This window comes from Spermophilus citellus (genome assembly GCF_964194105.1).
Source record: "Spermophilus citellus genome assembly, chromosome: 5".
Taxonomy (NCBI): domain Eukaryota; kingdom Metazoa; phylum Chordata; class Mammalia; order Rodentia; family Sciuridae; genus Spermophilus; species Spermophilus citellus.
In genome coordinates, this window is record NC_138186.1 from 52,316,770 (window position 1) to 52,335,771 (window position 19,002).

General features: G+C 37.9%; 1 protein-coding gene across 1 annotated transcript in view; it reads right to left on the minus strand.

Annotated features, from left to right (window-relative positions):
- The window catches only part of SLC26A8 (solute carrier family 26 member 8), a gene marked incomplete at both ends in the record, with an annotated part of 64,299 nt that overhangs the window by 37,766 nt on the left and 7,531 nt on the right, over positions 1–19,002 (minus strand). Inside the window, 5 exons of the mRNA XM_081294977.1 lie at positions 1,577–1,659; positions 5,027–5,176; positions 11,114–11,295; positions 13,042–13,158; positions 14,653–14,792. Of these exons, the coding sequence (XP_081151103.1) occupies positions 1,577–1,659; positions 5,027–5,176; positions 11,114–11,295; positions 13,042–13,158; positions 14,653–14,792 (672 nt within the window). The remainder of the gene's footprint in view (positions 1–1,576; positions 1,660–5,026; positions 5,177–11,113; positions 11,296–13,041; positions 13,159–14,652; positions 14,793–19,002) is intronic.

The window sequence follows — 19,002 nt, forward strand, 5'->3', positions numbered from 1 at the left end:
CTTATCTTTGTATTCCCTGGTACCTATGTGGTGTCTATTTGAAATTCTATTGAATTTCAAATGGATTTAGCCATCATCAGATTTCATTGAGAACTAGTGGAATATGAGACTAGTTCAATTGGGTTTCATCAAATTTGGCTACCATTTTGTTACCCTGGAGTTGTAGCTGATATCCCTGACTCCACAGCAATCCCCACTGTCCATCTCAAGGAAATTAACAGTGTTCTTCAAAAGCCTACCTGTGTCAAGAAACTATAGTCAGGCATGGTGGTGCACACCTGTAAACCCAGCAGCTCAAAAGGCTGAATCAGGAGGATATGGAGTTCAAAGCCACACTTAGCAAGGCCTTAAGCAACTTAATGAGACTCTGTAAATAAAAAGGACTGGGGATGTGGCTCAGTTGTTGTGCATCCCTGAATTCAATCCCTGGTACCCAAAACCAACAATAACAACAACAACAACAAAACCAAAACAAACAAAAAACCCTTCTGGTCTATTCCTTTCTTAGCTAATGCAATTCACCTGATCAAGGCTTATAAATTATTATAATTTTCTAAGAGAAGCAAGAGTCACTGGTAGGAATTATAATGAAAATTAATTGTGAGTCCTTCAGAATTCTATATGTCACACATTTGAAGGTAACTTTGTATCCAGATTAAGAAAACAATGTTTCTGCTGGTCACAGTAGTGCACACTTGAAATCCCAATAACTCCAGAGGCTGAGGCAGGAGGATTCCAAGTTTGAGGCTGGCTTCAGCAACTTAATGAGACCCTCAGCAACTTAGCAATATTCTGTCTCAAAACTTGTGGGCTGGGGGTGTGGCTCAGTGGTGGAGCACTTATCTGGATTCGATCCTCAGCACCACATAAAAATAAATAAATAAAATAAAGGTGAAAAAGGGGGAGAGATTCCGGCTGGGGTTGTGGCTCAGTGGTAGAGCGCTTGCCTAGCATGTGTGAGGCCAGGCCCTGGGTTTAATTCCCAGCACCACATATAAATAAATAAAATAAAGATCCATTGACAACTAAAAAAATATTTTAAAAAAGAAAGGGAGAGATTTTTTTAAAAAAATTAAAAAGGACTAGGGATGTAGTAGCTCAGTGGCAAAGCATCCATGGGTTCAATCGCCAGTACCAAAAAAAGAAAAGCATAGTGCTCAACAACACAAGTTAAGTCTTAAGTGAGTGAAGGCAGAAAGCACATTTCTCTCCTGAACATGGAGTCCCAGAAGAGAGGCTGGAAAAACAGAGGTACCGCTTGTCCACCTTTGAGAGTTAATCTGACAGGTATGGAGGTTGAAAAGACTTGCAATACCTATGGAAACAAATGTGAGTCTCTGGGCATTCAACAGGTTGGATGGGTGAGGGGATCAGCTCAACCAATGAGAGACAGAGACCCACCTGAGAAAGAATAGAGTCGTCCTAACCCTCCTCAGCTCATGAACCTCAGTGTTCTAAAATGAGTCTGATCATGGTCATATACTATTTGTAGAAAATATCATTAAGACTGTGTGGCCAGAGGCTAAGAGAGGGTATCAGAAAAGGGAAAGTAGTCCTGAAGAGTAGAATTACTAACCTATATGGAATGATCTCAATGAAGTTACGGCTGGTTTCTGTGACCAGGTTTATCTTGTGAGCAAGTACAGTGAAGCCAAGAATCTGCAGGAGTTAAAAAAAAAAAAAAAAAAGCATAAGATTATCTAAAGATCATGCATTGTTTCCAGTATCAGAGATGCTCTTAGCCTCTAGCAGGGCAGGAAAAGAAGCAAGTGAAGTCTCTGCACAAGAACTAGATGGAGGCCTCAGTGGGAAAGGGAAGGCAGAGGTCCTTCCTGATTCTTTTGATTCTCTAAAAATCCTTTTAACATTGTAGCCAAATCAAGGTCAGCCTTGATCTCTGACACAATGATGGGAACAAATGGATGCCATGGACTTAAATTTATCTCTCCCACCACCTTTAAATGACTACAGCAATATGAACATGTTGCCAGATAGTGGCTGTATCAAGGTCTCACTTTTTAAAAGTTTTTAGATCCAGATATATTGTACTAAGGTAAGTCTTTTAATGAATTGTTGAGGTATATTAGTGAGAACTGAATGTCAAACCCTTAATAATAGAAAGCAGCATTTGATATCATCAAGAAGAATGTCTTTAGCAAAGTAATTATCTGTTTTCTCCCCCAGCCCCAAACTTGTTGTAAAAACTGCAGTTCTCTCTTTAGTCCCCAACTTTCAACTAGAGGGAAAATAGACAATCTAGTAAGCCATATACCTCATCATAAAGCTTTCACATCAAAGCAAAATAAACCAGAGAGAAGAAACCTCAATGCCCAGGTTTTGTTTGTTTGTTTGTGAGATGGAACCCAGGGCCTCAGGCATGCTAAGTACCAAGTTTTAAGATAATAATTACATTGTTGCTTTATTCTATTCTCTCAACACATAATTCTTTTTCCCAGCATCTGCTCCAAGAGTTCAACCAGACACAGAGCAGGGCAGCAGTTGGCTTATCTGTGATGCTATGATCTAATGAAATGTCCGGGGACAACAACTGGGAAATGTAGGGGACATGTGGATGTTTGGTGAACTTTGTGTCTCTACCACGGAACATTACTTAAGGGGAAAATAATTCTCAGGGACAGCAATCCCAATGTGAGAAATGCTGACTTTAAAATCCGGAGCTTTATTTCTGAAAATGTCTTCTTCACAGTAGAAATGTTAATTTATAACTTCAAAAGATAAATCTTCTTTGCAAATTTAAAGAAAGAAACAAGCCACTTTTTCATTGAACAGCAGTGATCCCCAGCTCTGCTATTTACTAGTCGCATGAATCAGGCAAAATCAAGATCCCATCTACCCCATTTTCTTTACTGTTGTATTGTATAATTGAAAGAAGGCTGAATAACACTGTGGTTGCAACTATATCAAAATAGAAACAAAATTTCTGCATAGAAAATGGGAAAATTGGGCTGGGGATGTGGCTCAAGCAGTAGCGCACTCGCCTGGCATGCGTGCAGCCCCGGGTTCAATCCTCAGCACTAAAAAATAAATATTAGCTGGGGATGTGGCTCAAGTGGTAACGCGCTGGCCTGGCATGTGTGGGGCGCTGGGGCACTGGGTTCGATCCTCAGCACCACATAAAAAAAACATAAATAAATAAAGATGTTGTGTCTGCCGAAAAACTGAAAAATAAATATTAAAAAAATAAATAAATAAATATTAAAAAAATTATCTCTCTCTCTCTTTAAAAAAAAAGAAAAAAGAAAAGAAAATGGGAAAATTTTCAGTATTCACCTACAAGTATTGGCCTATTGTGTGTTGGAAATAATAAGGGAATTAATAACTGAAAATACAAAAGTATTAATAGTAATTGACTTTGAGCAGTTATAACCATAGGAATTTCTTTCCCCTGTTTTTTAAAACCTTCATATAATTTTCAAAAATTCTAGAATGAACCTGTATTACTTTCATAAGGGGAAAAACCCTATTTAAAAATATTATAAGAAAAAAGTCAATAAATATAGTACTTTAAACAAATTTATTATCATTATATTAGTGTGTGCGTGTGTTGCACTGGGAGTTTGACCCAGGGGCACTCTACCACTGAGCAACATCCCTAACCTGTAGGGTTATTTATTTATTTATTTATTTATTTTATATTTTAAATTTTTTGAACACAGGGTGTCACTAAGTTGCCGAGGGTGGCCTTGAATTGAGAGTGAGGCCATCCTCCTGCCTCACTCTCCCTAGTTGTTGGGATTAAAGCTGTGCACCATCACACCCAACTAAAAGTACTTTGAAAATAAGTTGTTTTGAGGGGAGATCTATTGTTCAGAATGGTGGCTATAGTTAATAATAATGTGCACTTGAAAATTGCTAAGACAAGAGATATTAAATGTTCTCACAAACAACAAAATGATAACTGCATAAGGTAATAGGAGTTTTAATCAGCTTACTTTGACTATTTCAAAACATGCTGTACACAGGAAGAATGTGCAATTTTTATTTGTCAACTATACCTGAGTTTTAAAAAAATTTTTTTAAAGAAAATAAACATTTTACCAATGTTGGCATATATTTTAAACTAAGGGTATATTTGGCTTTGACACAATTCAACATATTTTTTTTTCACATGTGAACATTAAATATATGATAAAGTATGTATTTTAAACCACAGGTGTGAAGATGGACTTTTTGATAAATAATGCAGGAACAACCTGTTAGTCAATTAGGAAGAGCTAAAACTCCATTCCTTACGCAGGAACACACTACAAATGGTCAGTGATCTAAATGTAAATATTTAAAATCTATCAGGATTAAAAAGAAATGTGTGAATTCCCTTGTAACCTAGGGATAAGAAGAATTTCCTGACTTAAAATCCAGACACACAAAAAAGAAAATTTGACACATTTAAGTATCTTGAAATATTTATGTTACAAAAAACACAACAAGGGGCTGGGGATGTGGCTCAAGCGGTAGCGCGCTCGCCTGGCATGTGTGCAGCCCAGGTTCGATCCTCAGCACCACATACAAACAAAGATGTTGTGTTCACCAAAAACTAAAAAATAAATATTAAAATTCTCTCTCTTAAAAAGAAAAAAATTTAAAAAAAAACACAACAGGATGGGCTGAGTTTGTGGCTCAGTGGTAGAGCACTTGCCTGGCATATGTGAGGTACTGGGTTTGATTTTCAGAACCACATATAAGTAAATGAATAAAATAAAGGTTCATGAGCAACTTAAAAATATTTTAAAAAAACACAACAGGCAAATAAAAGAGATCTCACTATATTTATTTTTATGTGGTACTGAGGATCGAACTCGTGCCTCACACGTGCTAGGCAAGTGCTCTACCTCTGAGCTACAACCCCATCCCCTCACTGTTTTGTTTTTTTTTTTAATTCTTTAATTTACATTCCTCTACGACCCTTTGCCTTCCTGAGCTACTTGCTTTCTATTTATTTATTTACTTTAAAAGTAGGTATTTAAAATGATCTGAATCGTGAAATTGGGACATCAAAAACACCTACCAGAATTAATTCCACTGGAAAGTTGATGGGATATTGATTGAAAGAAATTTTGATACATTTGTTGATTCTCAGAGCAACAGCAGTAGTTAGAAACAGTAGAATGCTGGTGGAATTAGCTTTGGGGAGACCTATACAGTAGTTCACTATGTTCTGAAAGAAAACAAAATTACAGAGGCTTAGAAAGAGATAGTAATTGCCTACATCTAGAAAAGGACATTTTTTTTCTAGATTAGTTACAAAACAAGCAGTTCTAGGACAGCGAGGGCAAGTGAGAGGGCTGGAAGCTGATATGTATTTTTTAAAAATTAAATAAGAGATATTAAAGGAGCTAGGGGTGTAGCTCAGTTGGTAGAGCCTAGTATGTGCAAGGCCCTAGTACCTTGAAAAATTAAAAAAAAAAAAAAAGATCAAAAGAGACAGGATAGTTCAATAAAGTGACTTTATGTTTCAGTGTAACAACAACAACAACTAAAACCTAGGAGTTCTACTTATTAGCCTATTCATTATTAATTTTCCCAAGCCATATGTGTTCTTTAACTGAGCTTCTATTCTATTTCTTTCCTACATTCAGGGACTACTTTGTATTTTATATCCTGCAGTTGTTTTAGGATATGTGTCTGTAATGAGGCATGTATTGGGAGAACTATGATAGATACAGTAGTAACTTAAAGTCCAAATTATAATGAAAATTGTGCTAGGCTGAAATGGTTATTGCAACTGAGAACATGGTCCCACTGACTATCTGCAGTTAACCAAGACTCTAATAAGTCTACGACTTGCTTGACTCAGCCACATCTCCTTTTGGGAAAGGGCAGAAGTCTCTTTACTTGGTCCACTTGTTTTTGCAGGCCAGGAGCTGGGTGAGGGGTGAAGTTACTCACATAGAAGAAGGAGATGGGGCCAGCGTGGAAGCTAATTACAATCCCTAAGATACAAGTCAGCTGGGACAGCATGATGTGCAGAGCGACAGCAGCTAGGTAAGCACTGATCAGAGCCTCCGGAAGGTAAGTGGACAGAAAGCCCATACCAAGCACGCCCATTGATATCTGTAAGGGGTTCAGATGGAAAAAGAAAGCCAGAAAGGGGCATCAAACCAGAAATGGCACCAAAGACACTCATCAGGGGCCCCACGACTCCTTATCAGAAAGAAGAGTTTCCAATGAAGAAGTTATGGGAGGCCCCTTTGAGAACTTTTCTGCCTCGCTTTCCCCAGTGAATGGAGACTCACTAAATAAGCTGGGCCCTGGCCTGTGGGCTCAGAAGTACCCAACGAGCATGAAACCACACTCCTTTCTTCCAGAGCACTGTCAGCTCTCAGGTTCTTGCTCTAGAATCTACTGCCCTCTAGGTTGACAAGAAGGAAATGCTGAGAGGTGACCGCAACAAGCCTTTACCCTTTCAAACCTTTCATATGTTAGCATCCCTGTGAGGAATGCAGCTTTTCACAGAGGAAAGGACAATAAACTGGCATCCAGTTCAAACTCCTTGGCCTTTGACTCTTACCTTTACTAAGAATGACTAAACAGAATCTATTTATGACTTCAGGAATCATGTAATCCTGAACACATAATTAAGATATAATGCAGGTTAAGTATCCCAAATCCAAAAACCTGAAATCAAAAATTGCTCCAAAATTCAAGTTTTTCAGTGCCAACTCAATTCCACACCTGACCTCACGTGATGGGCTGCAAAGCGTGAGTGCACTAAAAATATTGTAGAAAAGTTACCTTCAGGGTAAGTGAACAAGGTGTATATGAAACATAAATGACTCTCATGTTTTGACTTAGATCCCATTCCTGAGATATTCCCCTCATGTATAGGCAAATAATCAAAAAATCTGAAAAAATATGGAATTCAAAACACTCTGGTCCTGAGCATTTCAGATAAGGAATACTTAACCTGTATTGAATTTTTTTTTTATTTTTTAAAAATATTTACTTTTTGGGCTGGGGATGTGGCTCAAGCGGTAACGCACTTGCCTGGCATGCGTGGGGCGCTGGGTTCTATCCTCAGCACCAAATAAAATAAGGATGTTGTGTCCACCGAAAACTGAAAAATAAATATTAAAAAATTCTCTCTCCCTCTCTCCTCTCTAAAAAAAAAAAATACTTTTTTAGTTTTAGGTGGACACAATATCTTTATTTTTATTTTTAAAAATATTTTATTTTTTAGTTGTAGTTGGATATAATACCTTTATTTATTCTTTTTTTTTAAAGTAAATGCTCTTTTTTTTTTTAAGAGAGAGTGAGAGAGAGAGAGAGAGAGAGAGAGAGAGAGAGAGAGAGAGAGAATTTTTAATGTTTATTTTCAGTTCTCGGTGGACACAACATCTTTGTTGGTATGTGGTGCTGAGGATCGAACCCGGGCCGCACGCATGCCAGGCGAGCGCGCTACCGCTTGAGCCACATCCCCAGCCCCCCTTTATTTATTCTTATGTGGTGCTGAGGATCGAACCCAGGGCCTCGCACGTGCTAGCGAGTGTGCTCTACCGCTGAGCCACAACCCCAGCCCTTTATTTTTATTTTTATGTGATGCTGAGGTTCGAACCCAGTGCCTCATGCATGCTAGGCGAGCACTCTACCACTGAGCCACAACCCCAGCCCTTAATCTGTATTTTAAATGTGTATTTTACATTTGTGTGTGTACATATATATATATATATATGATAAAAATATGTTATATAACATACAACATATACACAAATGATCTTCAAGGATGACATCAAACTCTTAAACTTCAGGAAATGAAATTAGAGATTGCGAACACCAATTTATATACATTTTTACTCTTTGAGGTTTTTTTCAATGTGTATGTCCATTTTTTATACTTAAAGAAAAAACCCTAGGGTTATAAAATGGGTGCATACCCCCATAATAGGGTATGTTAAGAACACTGGCACAACTTCACAAAAACAATTCAGGAAAAGGTGAAGATAGAACAAAATGGAAGTTTAAAAGCTAACTATTGTTATCACTTCATCCTCCACTGCACTAAAATGCTCAGAAAACAAACTTAGAACAATAAATCCTTTGGTTTTAAAAGACTTTTGTTTCAAAACTCTCAATCAGCCTGCCCTGTGTCTCCTTTGATCTGTCAGTACTGCCCAATACACTCCAACTCCAGGTAGAGCAAGCTGCTTCTTATTGTCAGTGTGGTTGGCTGATTGCCACCTCTGTGTTTATGTACCAACCCTTCTGTTTTGCCATCTTGGCCAATATAGGTTCACTATCTCTTTTGAGAGCTCAGTCCAATTCTTCTTCCTTAGGGGGTTTGGTGAAAACAGCATGGTTCTTGGGTCTGGAGAACCCGGCTTTTATATTGGGTCCTGCCAACTCACCGAGTGTGGACACCTTGACTCCCTGAAGTTTGGTTTTTGTCATCTTTAAACATGAATAAGGGCTGGGGTTGTGGCTCAGCGGTAGAGTGCTTGCCTAGAACATGCGAGGCCCTAGGTTTGATCCTCAGCACCACATAAAAATAAATAAATAAAGGTATTGTGTCCACATACAACTAAAAAATAAATATTAAGAAAACATGAATAATACTACATACATCCCCATGATGTACAATCACAAGAATGGAAAGTTATTCTTCATGTATGTTTAATATGTCAAAATACATTCTACTGTCATGTATAACTAAAAAGAACAAATATAAAAAGGCAGAGCTAGAAAAAATACCAAATACAGAGAGATATGGATTCAATTATGTAACATGTACAACACCTTGCTCAAATATGAAAATAGCGACAGACACAAATTCTCATCACTCATTTTCATACCACCCTTTCCTTCTACCTTGTACATGGCAAATGTCCACTATCAACCTAGAATTCCCTCTGGCCCCCTGTGATATGGCATCAGGTTCTGTGTTGGCATAAAATTCTAGGCAGCCATTATCAACCAGTCAGAATCAGCCTGTGAGACAAAACTTATATGAAAGAATTTTATAGAAAGAATTTATAAAAAGATTTTTTTAAAGTGTATGTGGAGGGGCTCAATAGATAGTTCTTTCCTTCCCAGAAAACTCCATTCCAACTAAAGGTTATTCTTTGACTTCACTGGCACAGTCTCCACTTTTATAAGTATTATTTTATGTTTTAACACTACCTAGAGCACCAATTCTGGAGGCTGAGAGCCCTGAGACTGAATCTGAGTTTGGTATCCTAAGTCTGTGTGTCCTTGGGCAATCTACTTAACTTCTCCCTGTCTTTGGGTCCATAAAATAAGGACCACTATTAATACATACCTTCATAAAGAGAGTTACTGTGAGGATCAAATGAGGTAGTACACGTACAATGAGCAGCAATAAATGTTAGCTATTATCAAGTTCAGACTTCTATTTATAAGTTAAATGTTAGATGGACTTGCAGACTTAAGAAACAATACAGACAGATCCATATACTCTTTATCCAATTTTTCCCAATGATAACATCTTGTAAAACAGTATCACAACTAGGAGATTAACATTGACATGGCCAAGATACAGGGTAATTCTATCACTACAAGGACCCCTCATGAAGCCACGTTATGATTGTCCCCGTATCCCTCTCACCCCATTCTAACCCCCAAGCAACCACTAATCTGTTCATTTCTATAATTTTGTCACTTTCAAGAATGCTACATATGTGGAGTTACATATTATGTAAACACTCCTATTTTTAATTTCATTGATTTTTACTTTTTTAAACTTTTTTTCCTTTTGTCTGTGTTAGGTTTAGTTTACTCTTATTTCTCTAAGTTCTTGAAGTTGGAGCTTAGATTAGTGAGACTTCCTTTCTTCTCTTGTATTTCAGTGCTATAAATTTCACCCATAGAACGGCTTTAGCTGTATCCCACAAATTTTCATAAATGCCTTTTAAAAAATTCCTTGATTTTTTTTTCTGTGATCCATGGATTATTTATAAATATGTTGTTCAATTTCCAAGTGATTGAAGACTTTCATGTTCACTTTTTGTTAATGTGTTTAGTTTGATTACACTGTGCTCAGAGAATACGCTCTGTCTGGTTTAAATTCTTTTAAGTGTTAAGGTTTGTTTTATCACTGAGTATTAGACTATCTTGGTACATGTTCGGTGGGTCATTAAAAAGAATGTGTATTCAGCTATTATTGAGTGGATTGTTTTGTAAATATCTTTTAAATTCTGTTAGTTTGATGGCATTGTTGAATTTTTTAATATACTTGCTAATTTTGTCTAGTTTTATTGTTGAAAGAAAAGTGTTGATATTATAAATTTGTAATTTGTTGATATTATGAACTGTAAATATGAATTTGTCAATTTCTCCTTTCAGTTCTATCAAGTTTTGCTTCTCATAATGTGTAGTTCTCTTTTTTGGTGCATCTAGATTTATGATTGCTATGTCTTCCTGGTAGATTGATCCCTTTTTTCCACTTAACTGAGGTATAATTGAAGAAATTGTTTCTATTTTTCACTTACAACATCATGATTTGATATACCTAACCACTGAGCCCCCAGTCCCAGCCCTTTTTTATCTTTTATTTAGAGACAGGGTCTAGCTGAGTTGCTTAGGGCCTTGCTAAATTGCTGAGGTTGGCTTTGAACTCACTATTCTCCTGCCTCAGCCTCCTAAGCTGCTGGAATTATGGACATGTACCACTGCACCTGGCAGGAGTCCTATTCTTGATAAAGAATATAGAATAATTTAAATTTTTTTTAGTTGTAGATGGACACAATACCTTTATTTACTTATTTTTATGTGGTGTTGAAGATTTAACCCAGTGCCTCACATGTGTGAGGCAAACACTCTACCTCTGGGCTACAAACCCAGCCCCTAGAATAATTTTTTTTTAAAAATCAGGAGTGTCACTCTGGACCCTAAAACCCTTCTCTGTCTCAGAGGAGAAAGGATTTATGAGAAAGTTCAGTCAGTATCTTTTCCTATATTAGTGGTGGATTATTTCAGAAGAAGTTTCATCACGGAGGAGACAGCCTATCTACACATTCCACAACTAAATGACTGACATTCCAGATCTGTCACCATGGGCCACAGGAGCAGTTAAAAGAAGGGGTCCATTTATAACCCTTTACTTTTTTCTTTTCCAGGAGTTCAGAGACTCTGATCCTACCTGAAAAATCCCAGTCAGAAAAGTTGTAGTTTGCACCACATTTAAGGATCTGTTATAGCTGAGAAAGTAGATGGGGGAAGAAAAGTCATCCTTGATAAAAGTTCCCATGACCAGGTGACCATAATTGAATGGTGTCTCCTTCAGGACGTTGATCATCAGAGCACTCACAAGGAAGAAGGGACCTATGGGAGAAGATATTAGACAGAAGGTGAGGTTTTACATCCAGGTAAACTGACAGGTACCGACAAAAGCAAGGCTTGGCCTGATTATTTTATATTGTCTTCAATTTGAAGAGACTTTCTTATTTGCAAGTGGCCATAGAAGGATCTGGGAAGTAAGAAAGAGCAGGGAAGAGAATAGTGACTCCACATACTGTCACCAACTCATAGGATTTAGATGCTGGTGGTCCAGGTATTTACATCATGGGTATATGGGGTGGGAGTCAAAGAGAAATTGACTGGAAATGGATATCAGGCTCAGTCACTGCACCTGCACTTAGAGATAGATAAAAGTAAAATGGTGTGAAAGGGTCATAAAAAAGCTATAAGAATAATAGGAAGAATACCCCACAATTTTTTTTTTGAGGTGGGGTTTTGCTAGGTTGTCCCAGCTGGCTTCAAACTCTTGGGCTCAACTGATACTTCCAAGCAGCTGGGACTACAGGTGCATGCCACTGCACCTGGCCCAGTACCCAATACTTCTAGAGGTCTTACCATGTGCAAGACAACATCATGCTAAACCTGTTTCAAACAGTGTTTCACTTACTCCTCATATTGACATATATGCACATGGGAGCAAAGGCAAATCTTCCTTTAAAGTACCTAAACTATAAGAGGTCTTCCTGTCAGAATTTGGAAATGTTTGTGAGGTGCCCCAGGAACTTGGGAATAGTATTTGAGTGTAAAATGCCACACTTAATGGAGTTAATTAAGTAAAGTACAAAATATCTGATTAATGCCCTGAACAAGACTGGATTAAGTGACCATTGCAGAAAGTCTAATTAATGACAATGAGACAAATAGCTTTCTCCTCCTCCTCCTCCTCTCCTCTTCCTTCTTCTTCTTCTTTTAATTAAAGCTGTACCAAGATTTTGTTACCAAGCAACATTTGATAAGAGGTCCACTGGTTTTGGTAAATAATAAACATTTTTATAACAACAACAACAAAAACAAAAAGCCACAGTAACATTCCACATCTAAAAGAATGGGATAGTAACCAACAGAATGTACAAACATATCTGGAGAATGGGTGTGTTGATAAGAATGTTCAAAGTTTGCCACTAGAAGTTGTGCAAAGGGGAAGCCCAGGAAAAGGTACCTCACAGAGTGAATGTTCTCGATGCCCTTCCAAGCCTCTTGGGGCATTTTGTGATTAATTCAGTGTTACCTAGGTTAAGTAAATGTAATGATTGGGTGACTTTTAACTATTCTGGTCCCTCTGACAGTCATTTCTAATTATAAATCATTAGATGGACTTTCGACTCAGGCAAGGAAAACGTGCTTATCTGTGGGCTTGAGTGTTTTTCTCATTGTAAATTAATAAGCTGACTGGCTGTATTATAAACCAGCCCAATGGAACTGGGCTATTATAGGTCCAGCTAAAGACTGGAATATTAGCCGAATCATTTTTAGGTGTTTGGGTAGTAGGCAGACAAATTCCAAGATGTGGCAATTTCACCAAGGAAGTACTTCTGCCATTAAATTCTTTTGGGAAACATCTTGGTGGCCTGTTTTTCTAGGTGACACTAGTAATGACACACTAAAAGAAGTATTTATATTTTTAACGTAAATACTAACTGCATGAACCAATTATTTATCTTCTGTCTCTTTTCTATCTTAAAGATAACTTTAAATCAGATTTCTTAGCAATAAGTAAATGATTGAGGAAGAAATTTCATCTACCTCCTTTGGTTCCATTATTGAACTCACCAATGGACATTTGATGACATGATCCAAAAATTACATAAATTACAGAAGAACAGAAAGCTGTGTAAGCGACATTAAGAGGAGGAATCAGTTGTCTTGTCATCAAAGAAAGTGTCAGACCTGAAAAGATAATGTAAATAATAAAAGGTTGTTTGGCTTTTAAAAGTCACCTTAAATAGAAACTGTAAAAAAATAATTTAAAATAGTCCATGTGAAGTCAGGCATGGTAGCTTATGACTGAATCCCAGCTACTCTGATCCCAACTACTCAGGATTACTGAGGCTAGAGGATACCAACTTGGAGGCCAGCTTGGGCAACACAAAAAGACCCCAATCTCAAACAACAACAGCAACAAGAAGATCCATGTGTACAGCCAAGTGAATGTGGTAATAGCATCCTTTGACAACAACTTCTAATGAATACCTTTTATTATCTCCTCCAATTCTTACCTTCCTTTTCTAATTTACCATGTTATTTGACACCTCAGTTCTTTATCACAGAATGAAACAAATTTCACTGTGAAGTCTTAATACTAAATAAGGAAAGCAAACACCATGACAATACAATTCAGAGTTCCAGTGTCCATAAGTACCATCCCTATCCTTAGTCTAGTACAAGATGGCCCTGGGAACCCTCCAGGGCTGAAGATAGAGCTGGAGGCAAGGCAAGAATCATACTTAACTGACTTGACTCCAAGTTGATATGTGCTATTTCTTTTCTATCTGCCCAACACTCCAATCTCTTCCTTTAGCTCCTTCAACACTTTCCTTTTCTAAGATGCACCATGAGAATTTGGAAAATTTAAAACAAAGATAATAACATGTATGATGTCATCCTTTTGATGTTTCAAGTCCACACTTCCTGGGCTTAAGGGCTTTTCCTCAACTTACATGTTACCAATATACTCATTGAAATTCAGTTATGAGTTCAGCCAGCTACTTTATTATGTTATACAAACAAGGCTTCTTCTAAATGGAAAATTTCAAACATATACAAGTAGAGAGCATGTATAATGAACTCCTGTATACCATCATTCACCTCAACAATGGTCCACCCATGGCCAATCTTGTTTCACCTATACCCCAATCCTCTCCCACCCTGTATTGGTTTGGGGCAAATCCAAAATACCAAATCACCATAAGATGGCTCTGATACTTTAACTACAATAGCATTACCATCCACTCAATGTTCAAACATCCCTAATTATCTCATAAATGGTCATTGTGGTATCGGGTCTCTAAGAGGATACACAATGGGCAATTGGTATTCCTGCCTTAAGTGTGAGAAGACCCAATAACTTGCTTCTAAGGAACATACTACAATATAAACGACAGGATGTCACCTCCCCCATAAGGCTGCAAGGAAAAAATCTATGGCTTCCATCTTTATTGCTAGTGTTGTCTTCAAAGGTGTCTGACCTCTGTGGTCACATGGACTCTTGGGCATGGAAGGGCCTCACACTTGGTTTAATGCTTTGCTGTCACTATCTTGAATTTCTGATAATAATGTGAATAAAATTCACGCTTCTTTCCTAGCACTAGTAATTGTTTACTCTGAAAGCAGAAAAGGTCCCATAGACTGTCTTTGGGTGAAAAGGCTTTGAATTGTCCTTACCTTCGGGAATTTGCACAATGCCAACACTTAAACCAGCAAGTAAATCTCCAAGAAGCCAATCCTTAAATCGGTACAAACATGTCCATTTGAGGAAGGGAAAGATCATATACATGCATCTTAGAAACCTATGCCATGAGCAGCTGTGAGAAAGAAGAGCAGAGACTTGATTACTTTCTCCAGAGTATGCCCACGGAGTCAAGAAAGGCATAGTGCACCACCCGTGCTTCCAGATAGCAGAGTTTCGCATCAGCTCTATTGACATTTTCTTTAATACTTTTAGTTGTAGATGGACACAATACCTTTATTTTGTTTACTTATCATTATGTGGTGCTGAGGATTGAAACGAGAGTCTCACACATGCTAGGCAAGCACTCTGCCAATGAGCTACGACCTCCGCCCTCTAGTGACATTTTAACCTATCAGACTGCCCATGCATTGCAGGATGTCTAGCAGCATCCCTGGCCTCTAGCCACTAGATGTCAGTAGTCCTTCCTCCCCCAGCTGTGACAATCCAAAATATCTCCAGACATTACCAAATCACCTGGACAGTCAGTGCTATGTAAATGTCAAGAACTAAAATTCATACATATTTGTACAATTATTTCTGTTTTAGTTTGGAAAGATTAAACCTACCCATTTCCAATAGAAAAATGAATTGCTGTTGCTTTCCTCATGATAAGGACAGTTCTTCAAGATGTGATGTGGGGGGGGGCAGTTAACACATTCATATCATTCCCATATACTAAAGTTTTTTACCAAACATGAACTCTGTCTGGCATTGATCTGTGATATGTAGAAATTTATGGAAAATATAGAATATGGAATTCGGTGCCTAAGGAGTTAGCTATGTAAAGAAAGAACTTTATAGCCAGGCATTATGGCACAAGCCTGTAATCCTTAGTGACTTGGAAGGCTGAGGCAGGAGGATCTTAAGTACTTAGTAAGAACCTATCTTAAGGGCTGGGGATGTGGCTCAAGCGGTAGCGCGCTCACCTGGCATGCGGGCGGCCCGGGTTCGATCCTCAGCACCACATACCAACAAAGATGTTGTGTCCGCCGAGAACTAAAAAATAAATATTAAAAATCCTTTCTCTCTAAAAAAAGAACCTATCTTAAAAAATTAAAGGAGTTGGGAATGTCACTCAGTGGTGGAGTGTCCCTGGGTTCAACCCTCAGTTTAAAAAAAAAAAAAGGATACATATGTGTGTGTGTGTGTGTAAAATATATGTACAAATGTATGTGATATATATATATATACACATACATACATATATGTATGTGTATATATATATGTGTGTGTGTGTATATATATTGGGTTAAATATATATATAAAATCATTTAACCCAATGAACTTAACCAGAAGCAATTTTGTTCCCCAGAGTATGTCTGCCAATATTTGGCAGTATATCCTTTTTTTTTTTTTTAATATTTATTTCTTTTAGTTATTGGCGGACACAACATCTTTGATTGTATGTGGTGCTGAGGATCGAACCCGGGCCGCCCGCATGCCAGGCGAGCGCGCTACCGCTTGAGCCACATCCCCAGCCCTGGCAGTATATCTTATTCTCATAATTGCCATATAATAGGTAGAGGCCAGGGATACGGCTAAAAGTCCTAAAATGGACAGGACATCTCTCCAAAGAAAGAGCTTTCTGGTAGAGAATGTCAAGGTTAAAAGCTGAGTGTGGCTGATATGCCTGTAGTCCCAGCTACTTGGGAGGCTGAGGCAGGGGGTCATTTGAGCTCATAATTTACCACCAGTCTGGGAAACTTAGAGCTCATCTCAAAACAAAAGCAAAATGTCAATGTTGCTGAGATTGAATAAACCTGGTTTAACCTTTAGACTATCTAAATGAGCAGAATCACCACTAGTCAATGAATCAATCAAACCAATTTGGTTTTAAATTGCCTTTTGCTTTTTATATTTTAGCATGAGTTGTAAGCCAAGAATATGGAGATTTTTTTTTTTCCATTTGTGAGCTGTGCTAGATAGTTGGGATTTATTATAACAACAAATATAACTGTAGTGTGCTCAGAAAAGAAGTCATTTCACATGTTTTCTCTTTCAACTGTAAGCAACACTATCTCTAAGGTATGTAAGGCCAAATAACTATAAATGACTTTGCTAAGATCAAGGTAGTAAGTGGGAGCAGAGCTGGGGCTAGAAGCCAGGTCTTCTGGTTCCCTGGCCAGTGTTCTATTCACTCTTGTGACCTCCACAGTACCTCCTGACAGCTGTGAAATTCTGCTCAGGAACAAGTACATTGGTTTGGAAGGAACATCACATTGCTATTCTTCTGAGATTGGTGCGTTTGAGGCAGGTGCATAAAGAGTGTTCTCTTTAATTATGAGTCTTTTGGGGGGAGAGGAGAGTATGGCACTGGAACAGTTTGTTCCTTTACAAGGTCCAGTCGTCCCTCCTTGCCACGTGCCACTTGGCTCAAGACCAGCTACTCTGCAGAGTCATCAAAGTTCTTTGGCATAGTGAAAAATAAAATTGACATGGAATGATGAGGATCTAAGAACGAATGGAATCAGAGAGGCAGTTAGAGGAATAGAAACTGAACCTAATGGGGGAAAGGGAGAAGTATATATTTAGACGTGATTTGGATCTCAGTTAAGGCATCTTAAGAGTGAGGAATGCTGGCTGGGATTGTAGCTCAGTGGTAGAGCACTTGCCTAGCATGTGTGAGGCCCTGGGTTTGATCCTCAGCACCACATAAAAATAAATAAATAAAATAAAGGTTCTGTATCCACCTAAACTATAAAAAAATTAAATAAAAATAGTGAGGAATGTTAAGAGTTGATGTGAAAGTACAAGAGGGATTTTTTTTTTTTTTAAAGAGAGAGTGAGAGAGAGGGGGACCGAGAGAGAGAGAGAATTTTTAATATTTATTTATTTTTTCTTAGTTCTCGGCGGACACAACATCTTTTTTTTTGTATGTGGTGCTGAGGATTGAACCCGGGCTGCACGCATGCCAGGCGAGCGAGCGCGCTACCGCTTGAGCCACATCCCCAGCCCTACAGGAGGGATTTTTGACATGAAAGGGAGTATTTGCAGTTGCTAAGAGGAAAGAAATAAGAACTTTTCTGCAAAAATGAAGAGATGGAGTTAAAAGATTATTTTATTTACTAAAAAATACCCCACTTATCTAGGCATGTTAAAAATATTTACTCTTCAAATCCTTATAATCACCATATTACCATGCCCACTTTATAGTTGGACGCAAGACATAGTAGGGTTGACTAGCTTACCTAAGGTCACATAGTTAGAAAGCAGTAGAATAGAATTTAAAACTATGCAGCCTGGATTCAGAATATTGCTCTTTTTAATTACTGATTCTTAGACTTTTGAAGGTTTCTGATTTTCTTTAAAATTTTTTTTTTATTATTGCATTAAAATTATACAAAATGAGGGGATTCTTTGTTACATCAGAATTGTGCTCTTAACCACTAAGCTGTGCTATCTTTCTGGTTAAAATTCAGAAATGGAGGGAATTATGTTCCGGAAGTAATAGATACATAAAGAAGAATAATGAAATAAAAAAGATACATAAATAGGGCACAGTGACACGTGCTTATAATTCTAGTGACTCAGGAGGCAAGTTTGAGGCCAGCCTGAGCAACCTAGCAATACCCTGTATCAAAATGAAAAAGTAAAAAGAGTTGGGATGTTGTGATATTGCTTGGTGGTTGAGTGCCCCTGGGTTCAATCCCTAGTACACACATACACACACAAAAAAAATTAAAAAATTAAAAAAAATAGAAACATGAGATGAGAACAGAACAACTAAAAAAGCCCAAAGGCAGATGGGTTGAATTTAAGTGTCCAGATGGCAAGGCTGGGACAGTGCAGAGAATTTAGGTTGAAATTTCTTTAGTGATACTCATAAGAGGGTAAAGTTAGGAAAGACATATCATTTTGCAGAGAGAAACACAATGTGGAAAAATGCTCTTTTTGACATATATCCTGGAGCCAAGAAAATCAGAGTGGTGACATAGAATTGGAAAGGGACATTTGACTTGTAAAAAGCCAAGATATGGACAAAGAAATGTGCCTCAGGGAGGAAATGAAATAGGGCTGTGTGGAGAACTTCCTCCCTGCCCAACACATGCCAATTGTGGGTGATAAACCAGAGATAAGAGGGACTAATAAATACAGAGTGGGGGTGAGGACAACTTAAGTAATTAGGGTCATTATCATGACAGAGGTCACAAAGGATTTTTTTTTTTTTTAGTTATAGAGGGACATAATACCTGTATTTTAAATAAAATAAAAAAAGTTCATCTTTATGCGGTGCTGAGGATTGATCCCAGGGCTTCACATGTACTAGGGGAGTGCTCCACCAC